The sequence below is a fragment of the Antennarius striatus genome, chromosome 4 (genome assembly GCF_040054535.1).
Source record: "Antennarius striatus isolate MH-2024 chromosome 4, ASM4005453v1, whole genome shotgun sequence".
NCBI lineage: Eukaryota > Metazoa > Chordata > Actinopteri > Lophiiformes > Antennariidae > Antennarius > Antennarius striatus.
In genome coordinates, this window is record NC_090779.1 from 24,565,001 (window position 1) to 24,584,228 (window position 19,228).

The window sequence follows — 19,228 nt, forward strand, 5'->3', positions numbered from 1 at the left end:
TTTCACATGTCGTGTGAAATTTAAATTTAAATTGATCTGTTTGCGTTTCATTTTTCATTTATATATATATATATATATATATATATATATATATATATATATATATATATATATATATATATATTTAATTTTTTTTGCTCTATTTAATTCAGTGTCATTTTCTGGATCATCATTTTAAATTAAAATAGTTTCACTTTTCTACTTTCAGGCGTCTCTAAAGAATATCTGATGCAGAGGAAGACTCCTCCTTTAAAACACGAGACAGAAACTAAACGTTCAAGATGAATTTTTGTGTTTCCAATAATTCTTTTAATTGTCTTGATCGTGAAGTGAAAAGTACAACTTGTGCTTTCATTACTATAATAATATAAAACCTTCTGATGCAGTCTTGGGTCACAACTCCTGACCCAAACCCGGGTCCCCTCCATGCAGGATAATGGATCTGTTAGTGGTTCCCCAACAGATTAAATAGTAATAACAGGTTTATCAAGCAGATAATTTAGGAATAACATCATAATCAAAGAGCTGAGCCGACCTCTGACCCGTTCTATCTGCGGCCGCTGTGGCTGGACGAGCACAGACAAACAAACCAACATCAGGCCTGCAGTCACACAGTAGAGCTGATAAGGGGGGGGTCACAGAGACGGTCGCTGCAGCGGGGGCCTCAACACTACTGAGAATGTTTGACGCCTCTTGTTTTTTCACAACGGAGAAAAAAGAGCTGAAGGGTATTTTTTGATTTTGAATTTGATTAAATATGACTTTTAATGCACTGAAAATCACATATAATTTATATGTATATATATTGGAAATTATGTGTATGAAGAAGCTGTGAAATTGAATCTATATAATAAAGTACGCAGTTGTTCTATCTAACCTACAAAGTTAAAGTGCAGTATGTGCAGAAATGTCAAATTATGAAAAACATTTTTAGATTTTCAGATTTTCTTTTATAATTTAGCATAAAAAAATAAAATAAAAACCATGATATCAGGAGAAAACTAATCAACTTTTTAAATTGTGCCAAAAGAAAAGGGAATTTTAAAGTGAATTTAATCTTATGGGTCAAATGTGTGTGAAATGTTTTCTAATAGGAGCACGAATACTCAAACAGATCTGAGGGAACGTCTGAACGCTGAGCGTCAGAAGGTAACCTGTTCACTGAAGTTGGGGTTCTGCCTGAATATAAGGTGATCTTGTGGGTTGGGATGGGGAGGGGGGGGTTAGCGGGAGGTTCGGCCTCACACACGTGCACACATGGGGGAGTCAGCTCGGGGTGAGTGGGTGAGTGGGAGATTAATGGAGATATTTAATGAGCTTTCTCCCCTCGTCTTCTCTCCGCCAACGATCCGCCGAGTCGACTGAGGGAAAGTGCTGCATTTTAATTAATGAAGCATGTGTGTGTGTGTGTGTGTGTGTGTGTGTGTGTGTGTGTGTGTGTGTGTGTGTGTGTGTGTGTGTGTGTGTGTGTGTGAGAGAGAGAGAGAGAGAGAGAGAGAGAGAGAGAGGATGATTTATGGGACTGTGTTTGTGCCCTTCAGGTCATTTGGAGTCATGAGTCAGGTCTGGTCTGGGATGTCAGATCTAGTCTCCTTCCAACAAGTGTGTGTGTGTGTGTGTGTGTGTGTGTGTGTGCGTGTGTGCATGTGTGTGTGTGTGTGTGTGTATACGTGTTACGAGCCATGATGTGATTTTTTTTATTGAACCAAAGTGAAGAAATGGTCTTTTTCACCCAGTCATTGATTGATATCTGTTACCTTTTTACTAAATTCATCATTTATAATGATATTTATATTTATATGTGTGCACAAATCTATAAAGTTGAGGTCAAAGTGCACTACACATTTAGAGTCACTGCGGTGGAAACCCACCTCAGCGTAAGCTGGTGTTTGGTAAAGGTTGTCAGACATATATGATCTTTATTTGATAGATAATCAATCTTTCAAATGGCTTTAAAACACTTGTGGAAACTGTTCTTCAAATATTTTCCCATCGTCATAAATCAGGAGTGAGGATTTACTCCGTAACCTGTGACTATCAGAGAGGAAGGTTCGAGGAATTTTTCAGATGTGAAATGTTGCACATTTTTCAGATAAAAAAAAAAAAAATCCACGGAGACTTTTTGACCTGATAAACATCTGAGCTCACATCTCCTCAGTTCACCTGGATGCTTTTTAAATCTACGACATAAAGCTTCATGTTTTTTTAGAGGTTAAAGGATTAGGACCTGTCACTGACCAGACTCGGGTCCAGGGTTGATCAGGTGACCAGTGATGTCATCACTGCTGTTTGTCTGTGTTGCAGGTTACAGCGCGGTGGCGTTCGATGGAGCCGGTAACTATGGTCACACTCCAACACACCACAGCTCCCAGTTCTCCAACCACTCCTTCAAACACGAAGACGCTTTGACTCAGCAAAGCACCATGGGTAAGAGAGTCCTCCGCACCCACGAGGTTTCACATATTTATCATGATGTATAAGTAATGCGTATATGATTATATATAAAAATGTGCTGATGATTTGGATTCTTTCAGCTTTTAAGATAAGACAAAATGAAGACATGAAGTTTCAATTTAAGAGAAATTGATGTTTTTGTTTTGCTTGCATGTAAAGAACATTCGAGATTATCTTGAAACATCTAACTTCATTTTCAGTCCACCTTTAAATCAAATTATTGATGTTTTTTTGACTAAATGTGTCCAGTGATGATCAGTCATACGGATATGAATAATAATTAGCTTTTGAGGGGGTTTCTTACTTTCACTTTTGCGTCTTTAGCTGCAGCATTAAACAGATATTACAAAAACATCTGAATATAAAATCCAGTTCAAGTTTAAGAGAAACCTCTATTGGCAAAAAATCAGTAATAATTACAGTGATACAATAAGTACAGAATAATAATTAGATTATAATTAGATATGACGAAGCTGTCTTGCTAAAGCTTTTCTAAATTGCCTCTGTATATTTTAACATGTAATATCTTAAATGTTTTTAGTCTAAATTTAAGTTAAATATTCATTACTGTTAGAAATAAATCGTTTAGCCAATGCTAACCTCTGTTTTCTCGCATTTAACTTGAGCAATCTTGCTTTTTTTTTTTGTTTTGATATTTTAATTTCCAGTCAAAAGGTAAGAGAAAATCAGATCTTACAGATCACTGTTATATAAATTATTATTACCTTCCGCTAATTTGTGGTTTTCTCACCAGCTTTCCTTTATGCAACACTCTCATTCTGTCTATGTAGTATAACGTATCTCCATTTGTTAGTGACTGATGTATTTTTAAAAATCTAGTTTTATAGACTTTAACATCTTGCGGGTTAATCAAACACTGACATTGTGCTTTGGTGGTTGCGTTCTGGCCTCCAAAACATCATGCAAGGGTTTCAATTTAACACACGAAGCCGTAACGTCTCCTCTACACATAGTTTGGGCATCTCTTCTTGTCTTTCTGTATTCTCTCCTTAAAAAAAAAAAAGTGCACCCCAGAGCATCTTTCAATCGGAACAAAAGTGTATCTGTGTGTATTTGGAGCCCTGCACAGCTGCATGGCAGCTCCGTGGCCCTCACCCAGGGAGCGTCCCGTCCCTTATTCTGACGTCTCCACACTGACCTTGACTGTCGGAGGTATAAATCAGCCACATCCTGACTGAAAAACTCCCTGGTCTCCTCCTCTCATCCCGTCTTTCATCCGCCCACCGTTCCCTTTAATCCCTCCTCTGCTCATGTTATTGGTAAACACTGGAGGCGTTTGTTTTATGCAGCCGCATTTTAAAAAAAAAAAATCCGCCATTTTTTTTTAACAGCAAAGATAAGTTGGAGAACCGGAGCCAAGAAGAGTTTTTGGAATGCTGGGAAATGTCGAGGGAGCCATTGGCCTCTCCGCTGGGGGATGCTTGGAGAGAGAAACACGAAACGAGAGAGTCTTCATTTGTTAAGACAAAAATGGAGACGGATAACCGAGGGCAAAGTTGAACAGCAGTTCGAGTTGGATGTTTGCACAGATACGTTTGCGTCCATGTGAGCGTTTGTGTCCGTGTCCACACAGGTGAGCAGCAGTACACCGTACCGCCCCCTGTCTACGGATGCCACACCCCTTCAGACACCTGCACAGGCAGCCAGGCTCTGTTGCTAAGGAACCCTTACAACAGGTAACACTCATCCACAGAAACACTCTCCGCACACGTACGACTCATCTATATTTAGAAGGAACGGCGACCAGTCGTCCTGGAAACGTTTCACCAACTATTGTTTGCAATGCAGAGAAAGGTAGCAGGAAGCAGGTTTGAACAGGATGTTCACCTTCGGCGCAGGTCTGTCCGCCGTGGCGGCTTCCTTTCTGTTTTTTTGTGTTCTCCTTCCTCTGCGTTTTCTCCACGGTTTCACTTGTTTTAAAACTTGCGGCGTTTGTGATTTCGGATGTTTTCGTATGCAGATTAGAAAGCTGTAAAAGTCATGGTGCCCATGAAGGAAGTCAGCGAACAGTGGCAGGAAGTTCTCAAGGATTGTGGCTTGATTTACCGATTGGAAGATTTTCAAACAATAAGATAAATCAAGCTATTCAGCGAGGTGCTGACAAAACTACGGAGGTTGTTATTTTATGGCGCGCATGATGGGCCAGGAAAAAAGTTGCTGTTTTCAAGTTTGTGAGTTTTATTTATGATAAATTTAGACGACAGCTCTAAAGCTGGGATCAAATAATATTAGATTGAAAAACGATCAAGCGTCTCCAGCAATGAAAGGAGGTTTTTATTTACTTAAATCGGGATAAGTAAAGAAAATGTGCAGAAATTAAAAGCTAAGCCTCGACAGTAGACTGCTTCTCATTTCATCGAGTCGGATTAAGAAATTTTTCCCCCAATCCGTCTGCAGTGGATGAATGACTGGAACACGACGTCAGGAATATTTCCACTCACCAGCTTCTGTCTGCTGAGAGAAGCCGCAGATGAAACCATCCTTCTTCTTGTCAAACTGCTCATTAATTCGCAGAGGAACTGACGGTTCGCTCCGTTCTCCCCGTTGCTAATTGTGACGAGGCGATCCGCAATTCGTCGCTTGGCTGCAGAATGTTTGGAACGTTTGACCGCAGGTGCACACATTTCAACTCCTACGGGTCGCTAAAGCATAAACGTCACAGTAATGACGGCGAGGATGGAATTTTTCCTTATTTTTCTTACTCTTGACAAATTGTCATCCATGAAAAGGATCCTTCGGTCACATCGACGGAGCCACCGATGAGGTTTTCTCCAAAAGGAGACATTTGTCTCCATCCGATTCCAAACTCAGATATGAACTCTTTACACACACACACACACACACACACATAAACACCTCCAACCACGCCCTGCCATCTCCTCTAACCCTCTCTTTTCCTTTCCTGCTGCACTCCAGACCCAAAAGTTCACACAAGTCAACATGTTGACCTTCTGTCGTCTTTGCATCGTTTAAAACCGCTGCAGGAAAACACGCTAAGACTAATCAGGTGTGACTTCACTGAACCACCTGCACACGCCAATCACAAAAGAACCAATAAATCCCACACAGGTCATAATAAGCTGCCTCTCAGTTTAATAAATCACATGTTTGAAGAAGCTCCGCCCCCTCGCTCGTCTCCAAACTGTTGGCCCGTTGATGTGTTCCCAAATGAAACATTCCTCACATGCCATTGACGCGGTGGAGAAAATAAGTAAATAACTCATCGTGTGTGTGTGTGTGTGTGTGTGTGTGTGTGTGTGTGTGTGTGTGTGTGTGTGTGTGTGTGTGTGTGTGTGTGTGTGTGTGTGTGTGCAAGAGAGAGAGAGAGTGGAAGCAAGACAGACATGAGCTGTCCTGAAAGGTCTCAGTCGGAGGTTCTTCTATGTCATAAACATAACTGATATCTGCTCGGTGTACACACTCAGAGATACACGTGTAAACACACACACACACACACACACACACACACACACACACACACACACACACACTCACATTACTGGAAAGACTCATGTGAGTTGAGTCATTGGTCTAATCTTGCAGCCTGGTACCAACAGGACTGTATTTACTCTGCAGGCCGTCAGCCCGGCCCGCTGGAACAACATGAAATGAAAACATGTAGAGAGCTTAATAATCCCTACACACACACACACACACACACACACACACACACACACACACACACACACACACACACACACACACGTGCACACACGACAGTAGTCTACCTTACAGTGTGGCTCTATTGGTTGGTACGTTAACAGGATCTCATTCATGTTTGTAGCACGAGCTTTAATCATTATGTCTTACGAACCCAGCGTCCTCTTCCTCTTCCCACCTCCCTCATCCTCACCTGAATCCCCTGAATTGTCTTTTATCAACCCGAATCTGAAGCTGGATTATTCTGCTTCCTGTTATCACCGGTCATGAGTGTGTATTGGTTTTGTTGGGTTCGCTGGGAGGCCGCTGGGCCCGACTCCCAGCTGTCAGTCTGAACAGAGTTAGCCACCAGAGCTAACAGCAGCTAGCTATCTATCACGGTGTCTGAACGACGCGTGACGACCGACCCGAGCGTCCAGACAGGGTCCATCCATCTTTACGGCGCTGAAACAGCTTCCTCTTGTGTTGTTGCTGCAGCCTTTCAGTGAACCGGAGGGGTTTCCCATGAGATGCATGTTGCAACACACACACACACACACACACACACACACACACACACACATACACACACACACACACACACTTGGTGTTCCGGGCGGCGATAGGACAGGTTTCATTGAATAGATTCGGCCTCAATCGGAGATAACTTCTCCCAGTCAGCATGGAGACGAAAAGCAGACACTTGTCATGGATCATTACTTTGTGCTCTTCAATACCGGCGATATTTCAGCTGAAATATGGCAGCGTGCCCCCCCCACCCACCCTCCTCATATGCCCCCGCCGTACTGTAAAATAATAGCTGCGTAACGAGCAGGGTACCAGGCACCACATCTACCCCGTCCAGACTGCTCTGAGCCTGCAGGTGGTGTGTGTGTGTGTGTGTGTGTGTGTGTGTGTGTGTGTGTGTGTGTGTGTGTGTGTGTGTGTGTGTGTGTGTGTGTGTGTGTGTGTGTGTAAGGGGGGGTGTTAAAGCTATAAATCCACCGTGTGAGTGTGTTTGCATGTGTGTGTGTGTGTGTGTGTGTGTGTGTTCATGTGAAATCACATGCCAGCTCTGAATAATGGCGGATTCTGCTGCGTTTAACAAAAAAGATGGTTTTTAGGGGAGACTTTAGCTTCCTGCGGGGTGGGGGCTTCAGTTGAAGACCACAACACCGATGCAGGCCACCACACGGCTCATGAGCTTTCTTTTTTACGTTTTGTCTTCCCTCCACAGCGGAGAAAATGTTTATCAAATGGCCTCTCAGTTGGAGTGTGTGGCATGGAACCCTGTCAATACACTGGCATCCACCATAAAGAGGTAGGAACACACCCATTGCTCTCTCTCCGCCGCAGCACGCAGTGTTGGAAACGTCCAGCGCAGGTCAGGAGACGTGGGTCAGCGTGGAGCAGCTTGAGGTCATAACATATTTTGCTGCTCAGGCTGCTGTGTTTAAGACCATCCATCATACGGTTGATTCGGTGCAGAACTGCTGGTGCTTGACGAAAGGTCAGGTTGTCCCTCAGGAAACATGAAAGCCGTCGTAGACGACATGTCCAGTCTGAGACGCCACGTGTTCCACGCGTGCGTTGTGTTCACCGGGAGGAAAGATTGCAGTAGGATCACTAAAGCATGCTACACTGATTTTGCTTTCCCATCTAACAAACCAAACTTTTAAATAATAATAAGAATAATTCCAGAATTGTTCTTTAGACGTGAGGAATTTGAGGACAATGATGAACACTTCTTAAAATTGAAATCATATTTCAGAGGAAATTAAAGAGAAATGCATCAGAAAGCAGTTCTAAAGAATTCCCGTTCACACGGAGCATTCAAAAGCTTCTCTATGTCAGCATGACCTGCACACGGGTCGGCGTCTGAGCCAACGGGCCGCCGTCACTCCAGTGTGTGTGTCTGTGTGTGTGTGTGAGTGTGTGTGATAGCAGCATGTACGTGCACAAAGAGATGGCACTGAGTAGGAGTTTAGTTATGGTGGTGGGGGCGATGTGAAGAAGTATTGTTTGTGTTTGTGTGTGTGTGTGTGTGTGTGTGTGTGTGTGTGTGTGTGTGTGTGTGTGTGTGTGTGTGTGTGTGTGTGTGTGTGTGTGTGTGTGTGTGTGTTCAATTCAAGATGCTGAAAAGTCAGAAAAGAAGCAAGTGTGAAGGCTGTGGTTTCTTGATCTTCAGAGAAGGTTTATAACAGTTTGTAAAAGTTCATAAAGACTTATAGAGGTTTACAAGGGTTTATAAAAGTTTATTAAGGTTTGCAAAGGTTTATAAGGGTGTGTAAAAGGCTTATAAAGCTGTATAAGGATCTATAATGTTTCTAAAAGTTTGTAAAAATCTTTTAAAGACTGACAAAGGTTTATAATGGTTTATAGTGGTTTATTAAGGTTTATAAAGCTTTTTAAGGTGTGTAAAGGTTTATAAAGGTTTATAAATATTTCTAAAAGCTTGTAAAGGTTTATAAAGACATATAATGGTTATAAGGATTTATTAACGTTAATAAGGGTTTATAAAGGTTTTAAAGGCTTATGAAGGCTTAAAATGGTTTTTAAGGGTTTATAAACATTCATAAGGGTTTATAAAGTTGTTTAAAGGTTTATAAACAAATTTCGCTGCGTTTCAGCTTCTGTCACTCTGTCGTTGAGCGGGAGCAGATGGGAGATGCGAGGGAGTAGTAAGGATGAGGAGGAAGAGCAAAGGACAGCGGCGGCGAGAGGAAGGAGGCGGTCGAAGACGGCGAGATAAAAAAGGAATGAGGAGAGGAGCTCAAGATGAGGAAGAGGAAGTGAAGGGAGGCTGAGGTTAGAGAGGAAGAGCAGATAGGCCTGTTTCCAGTGCTGGCGCTGAACTTTGGACCACATGTCAGCTGCTGCAGAGGGTTACACCTAAACCCCTAAAAAAACTCTAATTTATGGTATTGCTCTGCATAAAATAAGCTGTCGTTTTACAGGCTTCATGGTGTCTCATCTGGTGTTTGACTGGTGCACAAAACACCTGCTTAACTCTGAAAATACACTCTGGTTGAGTTCAGACACAAAAACGATGCTTTTAGAGTCTCCAGATTGTTTCTGGGGTGTTTGTTGTGACCTCCTGATCTCTTGACGCTAAGCTAACGGGCTACAACCTTGTATTGGAATATGAGAGCAATGATATACTCGCCCAGCTGCCAGAGAAGATGGCATTTTAGCCCCCGGTGATTGTTATGACGTCATTGAGTGTTTTTCACACGAGCGAAGCCTCCGTCGAACAGCAGGTTTGTTCTTGAAAAACTAAAATTAGTTTAAAGAATCTCACGGCGGGGCAGAGCAGGAGTTCCTTTTTATCAGCCGTGTGTTGCGTTAGATTCCCACTGCAGCAGCACAGGATACCCCCCCCACACCACCACCACCCCTCTCCAAAATATAACGCTATTCATCCTATGTGTTTCTCCCTGCGTTATCAGCAGCAGATAGAAGAGGCGGCGGCACACAGAGCAGGTTTTGTTCTGTTGCTGTCGCTCCTCATTCTCAGCTAGTGATGAGTCACTGATCGATCACCTGATCGGCAGATCAATACCAAAGAGTTTCACAAGTTTTAGGATCAATCATTCATTAGATTAATACTTTAAGACAAATGTTTCAGGTTCTCAGAAGGATCATTTGGTATTTCTTACCTTTGTTTAGGTTTAAACTGTTGATCAGAATATTGATCAGCAGCGGTAACAGAATTGATGCAGATAAAGGTGCAGATAATTTTGTTTGTGGGCTAATTTTTACTTACATTTTTAAATGTACCTAAAGATTCAAATGAACATCTGTTTAAAAGTGTTTAAAGTTCATATAAATGTTTATTCTGAACTAATCCAATGCAGTTTTTAATTGTAGCTGGTCGCAAAAAATATAATCTGATTAACTTTTTTGTGCGTTTTTGCTCTGAAATAAAAGATTTAAATTTTTCATGTTTAGCTAAATGTTGTTATGAATGAAACGATCAAATCATTTTAGAAACATTTTAATCAGAGTTAAATAACTAAAGAAAAACAATTCAGTGAAACTAAATACACACATCTACACGCATATACTGTGAAGAATAACCACCACAGAGATGACGACTGTGTCTGTTATGAAGGACTTACTGTGTGTCCAAAGGTCAAAGGTTAACCAGTGGGGTTAACTGTTTTACACCCAACATTCATACATGTGCAGAAAAGGAGGCGTCCACACGCAACCACACATGGAGCTCTGACAAAACACACACGTCAGCATGAGTTACACGTCTGCAGCCGACTGGGAACCCGTGAGTGATTGATCGGCCGTTTGAATTATAGGTTGTAGTTGTAATGATCATGACTCGCCGTCAAACAGGAGTGTGTGTTCTATACATCTGCCCCGTAAGGATCCGCGCTGTGACTCGTCTTCTTGCGTCTTGTTATCTGATATCCGTACTTTCATCCTCCTGGAAACCTCATGCAGCGGCGCCGTCGGTGCTCCCAGTGAAACGGATCGACTGGGTCATCCTGGTGTCGGTACCGGCACCGGCGGCGCCGCGCCAACGCGTGGAAGTGTTGATGTTCTCACCCGGGTAGAAGGATGTGAAATTAAAGGTGTGTGTTTGTGTGTTGGCAGCCACGCAACAGGATACGACAGCGACCCCAACACCCCCATGGTGTACAGCTGCAGCACGCAGTACCGCATACACACACATGGAGTCTTCAGGGGCATACAGGTAGGACACACACACACACACACACACATACCAGACTAGAACAATACTGTTGGGCAACAGAATGGAGATTTATGAGAGGCCAGGAGGAATCTCTTTCCACAAATCCATTAGCAGCGGAGAAACACACACACACACACACACACACGGGGCTAGATACAATTTCCATGCGAGGATCAGCATGTTAATAAATCATTAGATTTTAATTATTGTCTGTCAGCGGCTCCACAGGACGGCGAGCAGAGATTCTCCAGACCTGCTCTCAGTCCGCTGCAGGACGTTTTCAGGTCGTTCTTTCGTTCCGGGGTTCGTTTCAATCATTCAGCCCAACCATTTCTTCCCCCTTCTCTCTCTCTCTCTCTCTCATTCACAGAAATGAATTGTACAAAACACACATTAGAGGTCTAGCTCAGCATGGAAAGAATAAACAAACTCTCACTCTTACGCCTTTTAAAGTATAATTTAAGAGCTGTGAAAACGTGAAGTCACAGTTTGAGAGGCCAAGCGGTGCTGCGCTCCCTAATTTCTATAACGGGGATTATACAAATTCTCACTCGTTGCCAAAACAAACAGCGTTGACAGCCGTGGAATTTCATTTGTCATTAATGCTGGGTCATGACCAGAAAAAAGTGATTACACAGCTCGTTGAGTTCTGAATCCCGTTTGTAAGAATCACATAACAAATCACTGAGTCACAGCTTTTTCTATGGCTCTGCCGTCACAGGACCTATCGCTGCCTCCTGTGGGTAACCACCTAATTAAATTAATCGTACTGTTAGAAGTTGCTCTCGCTTATTGCAAAAATAGGTTCAGTCTGGTCAGATATAAATAAAGAAATAAATCTGAAATAAATTTGGCATTAAAATAATTATGGTGCATTTAGAATTTTCCTTTATCATTATTTTTCCTTATTTTGCATCTAATAAGGAGAGTTTTACTTTTTTTTTTTTTTTTTTTGAGATCTTATAATTAAGAAGCAGCTGTTGTGTCCTGATCAGACCTGCAGCGTCCGAATGAAGGAGATCCACTCATAGAACCCCGGGTTCCGTTCTGATGATGTGGAGCCGACGGATGCTATGTAGTTTTATGCAGCGCTAATTGCTGCAGGGATGACCTCTGAGTGGCTTTGGCCATTACGTTCGACATTGAAGAAATTAAAAGCAGATGGCTGTAGGGAGGACGGAGGGGGGGGTAGGGGGGTTTGCAGGGATAAAAGCGAAAGTAAGGAAGTAACGGCAGAAATATTTAGGAACAGGGATCTGATGCAGGAAATAAAAAAGAAACGTCCTGTGACGAAAAAACTTTGATTAACATGCAAATGAGTCCACGCCCGCGTGTTGTTCTATGTTTTTCTTCTGTGGTGGTGTCGACAGCGAGCAGCAGGGCTGTGATGGGGCCCTTTTGGGGGCGGCGGGGGGGGGGTCTGTCTAAAAGGCGTGACTAACAGCTCCCTTTGGGCTGCAGTCAGTCTGGGGTCATTTTACTGCTAATTTCCATTTAATGAATATATGACCATTTTAGTAGAACGATTCCCACGAGTCACACACATCACACACTTCACACACTTCACACACACTTATTTACACACCAAAGAGATTGAATTGCATGTTTTTGATGATGATATTACACCGGGATGTTTATTGATGCATTTTTCTTTGAGTGGTTTGGCTTCAGATGAAAGTGTTTTCTTTGTGTGTGTGTGTGTGTGTGTAGGATGTGCGGCGGGTGCCCAGCATCGCCCCGGCGATAGTGCGGACCGAGAGCAGCGAGAAGCGGCCCTTCATGTGCGCCTACCCAGGATGCAACAAACGTTACTTCAAGCTGTCCCATCTGCAGATGCACAGCCGCAAACACACAGGTGACACCAGCCGACGCTGAAAGGTCATCAGTCGGGTGGTTTAGAGGCAATTTCCTCATCCGGTTTTGCCAGAAAGTGTTTCCTGTGTGGGGAAATTAAATCTGATGTATTAGCAGAGCTGAAAATCACTGGGTTTGTTCCACCGTCTCCAAAAAAAAATCATGCATGTGCGCTTTGGTAAATTTAGATCCGGAGATTGACAGATAAATACAACATTATACAGGATTATCAAAGAAAAATAATTTGCTTTGTTCAAAAGTGAAAGGTAAGGTCCAGATTCTAGTTTGGGAGCCAAATTTGTGTTAATAATTAAGGCGATGATGACAGTCATGCTAAAAACAAATCTTACAGTTTGTGTCTTCATGTTCATAGAGACTGATTCTAATTTATGACAGTATTATTGATTACTCTGATAATTAACACCATGAATAATCGTCTCGTCTGTAAGGGTTTTTTTCAATTTGGATGCGTGATATTCAGGTAGGCGATGACATCATTTCCTGTGTCCGTGTGCTGTGTGTGTGTCCAGGGGAGAAGCCCTACCAGTGTGACTTCCCGGACTGCGGCCGTCGGTTCTCCCGCTCCGACCAGCTGAAGCGCCACCAGAGGAGGCACACAGGTTTGATCACCTCGCTCCACCTCAGCCGTCTGTCTGATTTTCTCATCAGTTCTTGTATCGGCTCTCTCTCTACTCACTCTCCTCTGCTGTTTGCATGACATTTTTCAACCATTTTGTGGACAATGCAACCTTTTTTAATGTGCACAGTTTGCATTTTGTGCACAGTTACTGGTGCAACACACTGAACTGAGCTCAGATGACGTGACTAGAGCCTGGCCAAACTTTGGAATGGCTTCCCTGCAAGCCTCTGCTCTACTGTATTTTTCTATCTCCCTCTGTCTGTGTTTGTGTGTGCGAACTTGGACTTGTTTGTGTACTGTGTGTGTGTGTGTGTGTGTGTGTGTGTGTGTGTGTGTGCGTGTGTGTGTGTGTGTGTGTGTGTGTGTGTGTGCGTGCATGCTTACTGTACATGTGTTTAGGAGTTAAACCCTTCGAATGCGAGACGTGTCAGAGAAAGTTCTCTCGGTCTGACCACCTTAAGACACACACCCGGACTCATACAGGTAAAACAAGTGCGTAAACTTTTATTTTTCCATTTCTTCTTCATCCATTTGATGTTTACATTAATTAAATCTAATATTATTGTATGTTGGAATATCACCATGCATTTATTCTCATGTGATCTTTCCATTTAATGTTTAACCGCCACGATATTCTAATATTCTCTTCTTTCCTTCTGTCTCTCCACATCTCCTCCGACTGGCACCCTTTCTCGACCCCTCCTCCCCTCCCCCTCTTCTACAACCCACCTCCTGTCCCCGCCCACCTGTTCCATCCGTCCCGCCTCCCTCTCAGGTGAGAAGCCGTTCAACTGCCGGTGGCCCAACTGTCAGAAGAAGTTTGCTCGCAGCGATGAGCTGGTGAGGCACCACAACATGCACCAGAGGAACCTCACCAAGCTGCAGCTGGCCATCTGAGGCAGCGGCGCCCGGAGACGTCGGGGTCACTTCTGTGTTTTCTGTCTTCGGTTACCTCAGACCCCCTTTGCACCCAGTCTTTCTGGATCCTCGATCAATCAAACTAGACGCCGTTATCAATACAATTGCCAATCATTGTAAAACCCGTGTGTGTCATAGTCTGAATTTAAAAGACAAAGCTGTACATATTTGTGTTTCTTTTATTGTCATCAAATCTGGTGAAAAGATTCCAATCGATCGGTCGTTGATCAGAAACAGGCGTCTGCACTGTCATCGTTGGTTCTGCTCCTTTCGAGGGATTTAACTCCAATCAGAAAAATGTTTCCTTTTCATTCCATGTCTGTTTTCTTGCCATCATGTGTACAGTGAGGTCAAAGGTCGAGGTCGGCTACACGCTAGAGCTCAACGCCTTCAGCAGCTGTAAATATCTCGTATGTTTTGGGAAGGCTTATTTATTATCTTTTTGTGGGTAAAAGAAAAATGCTTCCACTGGAATGACTGAGCGAGGTGTCGTTTGCTCGCTCAGCCTTTTATTATCATTTCACCGTCACGCCGTCAAAGATAAAGCTGCAGGAGAACTAAAGAGATCGGATCATGTTGTTAACTTTACATCTAGCGCACCGTGCATTGTTCGCAACCTAAGTGTTTTCTCCGTTCAGCATTAAAAAAAATGCGTTGCAAAACAGAAGAAATGCCGTCCTGGTTGTATTTTAAAAGCTAGGCTGTTTTGTTTTTCAGTAATGTGAGGTAGTGAAGATTGCAGTTTTTTTTTTTCCTAGCGGTGCTTTTGGCGCTACATCGTCTGCGTGTCTTGTCTCTGTGGTGTGTAAATATTGCTGGACTTTGGCGGCGTTGTCGACGCTGCGAGCTCTGAAATATGTCTTCTGGGTCACACTGGCTCTGTGGCCGGGACATTATGGTCAAGATGTAAATAATACGTCTTCGCCATGGGAACGGAACTCTTTCCATGGAAGGGAAACACGTAAGTTAACTGATATATTTGAGGGTTGGGTTGGTTTTTTTTCTTGCTCTACGAACGGATCCAGGATCTGTTTATAATTCCAGTTTTCTTTCTTTCATGTGTGTTAATGTCCGAGTCATAAAACAGAAAATGTCAGCGAAGCATTTTGTACTCAGGCGTGTGAAGATGATGCTTTCTCTTTGTGTAAATGTAATGTGACTCTTTTGATACACGAAATGCTCGTCTCTGTGGTCTTTATTCATCCATAAGAACATTTAGTCATCATTTATCTCTTATTTCTAATATTATCTCTAATACGATGGTCAAGGTCATACTTTTACATCAGCGCTGAACTCACACGGTCGCCGTGTTGTGACGCCTTATTGTGTGGAATGTCCAAACGTGTGAATATGAAGCCTGTACATCAGCTGACCTTGAGCCAGGCTCCCTCCAATAACACACACAGACCAGAAGATTCTCCGGAAACACACTTGTATGACCTTTAAAGGCCGAACTCAGACATTAGAGCGACAACCAGTAGAAGAAGCCGACAGTGCTGTACAGTACCATCCACTTTCCTCTCTTTATCTCCCTCCAGATTCCTCGCTGCATTCCTTGGCTCTCTGCTCGGTTAAAAAAAAAAAAAAAAAAAAGCCAGATAAAACCATCTCAGCTCGGTAATTTTCTCTCTTCGTAAATCTTTCATCCTTCCTCCTTTCCTAGGGTTTGTTCAGCGCTGCCATCACGTTGGGTCGGATCAAAACGATGCGTTCACATGTATGAAAGCAGTAACTGTAGAGGTGATGTGGGCCGGCAGCCACCCCGCTGTTTATGGACGGAGAGAGGCAGAGACAGATGGAGGCACAGATTGATAAAGACAGATACAGCCATGTTTCTTTGGTGAACTTTTATCACAAGTTTAGCCAAAGTGTTAGCGTAAATCAGACAACGTGTCCGATTCCCTCGGTGGAAATCCCCTGAAACTCCCCAGGGCTTTTGTGCTATATCTCAGCTGTCGGACACGGGCTGTATCTCTCATCTGTGTGTGTGTGTGTGTGTGTGTGTGTGTGTGTGTGTTAGTAGTTCATCTCTGTCCCAGGATAATGCCGCTGGAGGCTTTTGAAGAGAGATGGCTGGCTAGCGTATCCCAGGTTTTGTCCACTTCCAGTAGTCACATTAAACTCTGTATCTGGATGTTCTACTTAGAGCAGATACAGAGAACATGGATTAGGCCCCTAAATAAGCATTGAGGAAAAAAAAAATCACACATAAACCAATCCTCGGACGCCATCACGTCTGGGGCTCGTCCAATCAGAACGTCTCTGCAGTTCTTCCAGCGAATAGCTCAGCCTGGGTGAGCTAATAATACAGCTACAGGCCCACGCCATCAGGACAACATGACCCAGTATTTATCTGTACAATAGAAGGAATATGTTACTATTAAATGTTTTAATTTACATGATGGAACAAATCGGCGGCTTTTATGATTCCCTCATCTCGAAAACACCTTAAATCACTCACACAGAGATTCCATCTCACTGAGGATGAAGAGAACGTATTAAAAACACCGAGTCTAGATGGGATAGTTTATTATCCAGATAACGTATCTGCCTTCTGATCCGACTCACATACCAGCACCACGTTGTGTGTGGTCTCAGTTGGCTTCAGAGGGAAAGGTAAAGTTAATTTACACCTTTGTCTCCTGAAGCGGTCAGGAATCACCTTCATGAGGAATGATCCTGGATCTGGATCCAAAATTCCTGTCCCTCCTCATTCTTTAGAATTCTTTTGTAAAACCCGAGACACAGGTGATCACCTCGTCTCCACCCGGCTGGGCTGCCAGAGGACGTTTCATGTTGCTGTTATTTACAACTTGTCTCTCCTTCACTAAGTGGCCAAAAAATGTTTAAATGACCATTTAATCTTAGTTTAAGTCTGTAGCGTTATTTTTTTTTATTAATTCACAGTCAGGAATTTTCCATAAACCCTGAAAATGTGAACATTCTGGTTCACCAGAATGTCATTTGGATCCAAATCAAACTCTTGAGTGTGATGGGAATGCCATCGAAGGAATTATCCATGAAGTCAAGACGCAAAACTCCCATCATCAACGGCAAAGAATCCAGATCTGATGATCCGGATTACTAAATATCAAGATCAATCATGCACACATGGAGACAGATAAGAGACGGGGGAATGAGTGGAAAATGTAGCTGATGACGTTTTAAAGGTTTGCTTTCCGGTGGAAATTCTCTTATTGTGATATCTCCAGAGTGTCTGAATATTGACTCAGCATCAGCAGCCTTACAATTCCCCAAAGAATGAAAGCAGGAAAAAAAAGAAAAAAGAAAAGAATAAACAAACTGAGAGAAGAGACAGAAGAAGAAGAAGAAGAAGAAAAGAAAAGAAAAAACAGACATCCTCTGCGGTCATGATGTTCCCTGTGCCGGCGGAGAAGGGGAGATGATACTGATGTTTAGGTCCTGGTACGGCTCAGTACTGCTCATTACGCTGCAGCAGACACACACACACACACACACACACACACACACACACACACACACACACACACACACACACACACACACACACACACACACACATATACACACACTCTGCTGGAAGCGCTCAGTGCAGCTTGTTTCTCAAGAGGCTGCATTCCTTCATTCACTGTCAGAGAGTTGCTTCAGCAGGATAAAATATTCTGTCATGTGTGCGGCGCAGCCACAGCAGCAGAGATTAAGAGGAAGTGCTGAGTGAACAGAAAATATAGCAATAAAATATACCATTTATCATGTTGTTGGTGCTTTTCCTATAGTTTAACATCAATAACTTATCAATTAATGATTGGCAGCCTCCACCAGCAGCCACTCTGTCTTTTTCATTTTGTGCCTCTGGGTTGGATTTGAAGGAAAATCTGTTTTATTGCTCTGTGGCACCAAACAGGAAGGAGGTGACGTTCCTCCAGCCCAGACCGAGGTGAAGCTCTGACAGGCTCTGGCAGCGGCCGACCAGAGGAGTGAAACATGTTTATCCTCTCCGGTTCATCCAAGAGAACAAGGAAACTCCAAAATGTGGAGTGTATGAAAAATGGCTTTCTATTATTAATAAATGCGGTTTGGAGATAAACTAGTAATAAGGGAAAGTTCTGAATAAATGTCCACATTTCCGCTGAATTTCTTCTGCCAGACTGTTGACCAATCCTTTAACTCTTACAGCTTATCAGCATTTCCTGTCAGGTTCCACCGTTTAAATATTTAACCCATAAATGTTCTCAGCACTGATCAGATGATCCATTAGGATATATATTTTATTTATAATACAATTAGAATGCCTCTCAGTAGAGCATGACTCCATCAAGACCAAACTATCCTCAGAGATTACCGAGGTATCGTTTTTCTTGCTTCTTGAAACTGGCACAAAATTCTGAATTATCCCAGAAATCCATCTTCCTGATCCCACGTCCCATTTTGGTCCACATCAAACTTTAAATCCCAAACAAGACAGTCGGGCTGGAGAGCAGCACCATAATCACATCATGACAAAGCCTCACTGGCTTGTTGCACCTTTGAGGTCCAGGTTCATTAACCATTCAGAGGGTCAGAGGTCACGGACGATTCAAAGACATTTTAACCCTACTCAGCCTTTTGAGGTTTTGGCACTTCTACATCATAAATTTGACATTTTTGTCCTGACAAACCTGATACAAACAATCTAAGGCATGCGTTTGCATTTTCCATGCAAGGAAAGTTCTGGATTTAGCCATAATTAAAGATAATTGTAATTAGCCGTAATTTATCCATAATTATATATATATACATATATGAATTTTTTTTTTTAAATTTGGACTTTTTTCAGAAGGTCCCATTAGAGATTACTTTCCGAAAATTTGATTTTTGTGGCAATTATTTCATGGTTCGGGCTTTAAAGAGTTGAAATTCATGCAGGTGGTTGATGCACCTTCACACCACAAGAGAAGAGGCGGTGGAGATATATCTCTACAAGTTCTAAACTTCGAATGAGTAACAAATTTTTATATATTTTTTTATCT

The 19,228-nt window shown here is 42.7% G+C and overlaps 1 protein-coding gene across 4 annotated transcripts in view; it reads left to right on the forward strand.

The window, feature by feature from the left end:
- Nucleotides 1-15,441, forward strand: part of LOC137593685 (Wilms tumor protein homolog) — a 16,866-nt gene extending 1,425 nt beyond the window's left edge. The window contains exons 2-9 of one of the 4 annotated variants that reach the window (XM_068312614.1): nt 2,305-2,427; nt 4,049-4,151; nt 7,352-7,435; nt 10,726-10,825; nt 12,536-12,680; nt 13,210-13,299; nt 13,719-13,802; nt 14,095-15,441. In XM_068312614.1, the coding sequence (XP_068168715.1) occupies nt 2,305-2,427; nt 4,049-4,151; nt 7,352-7,435; nt 10,726-10,825; nt 12,536-12,680; nt 13,210-13,299; nt 13,719-13,802; nt 14,095-14,216 (851 nt within the window). In that variant the 3' untranslated portion in view covers nt 14,217-15,441. Of the gene's footprint in view, nt 1-2,304; nt 2,428-4,048; nt 4,152-7,351; nt 7,436-10,725; nt 10,826-12,535; nt 12,681-13,209; nt 13,300-13,718; nt 13,812-14,094 lie in introns of all 4 variants that reach the window. The other 3 variants (XM_068312613.1, XM_068312616.1, XM_068312615.1) reach the window with 3 other exon arrangements.
- Nucleotides 15,442-19,228: the final 3,787 nt, after the last annotated feature.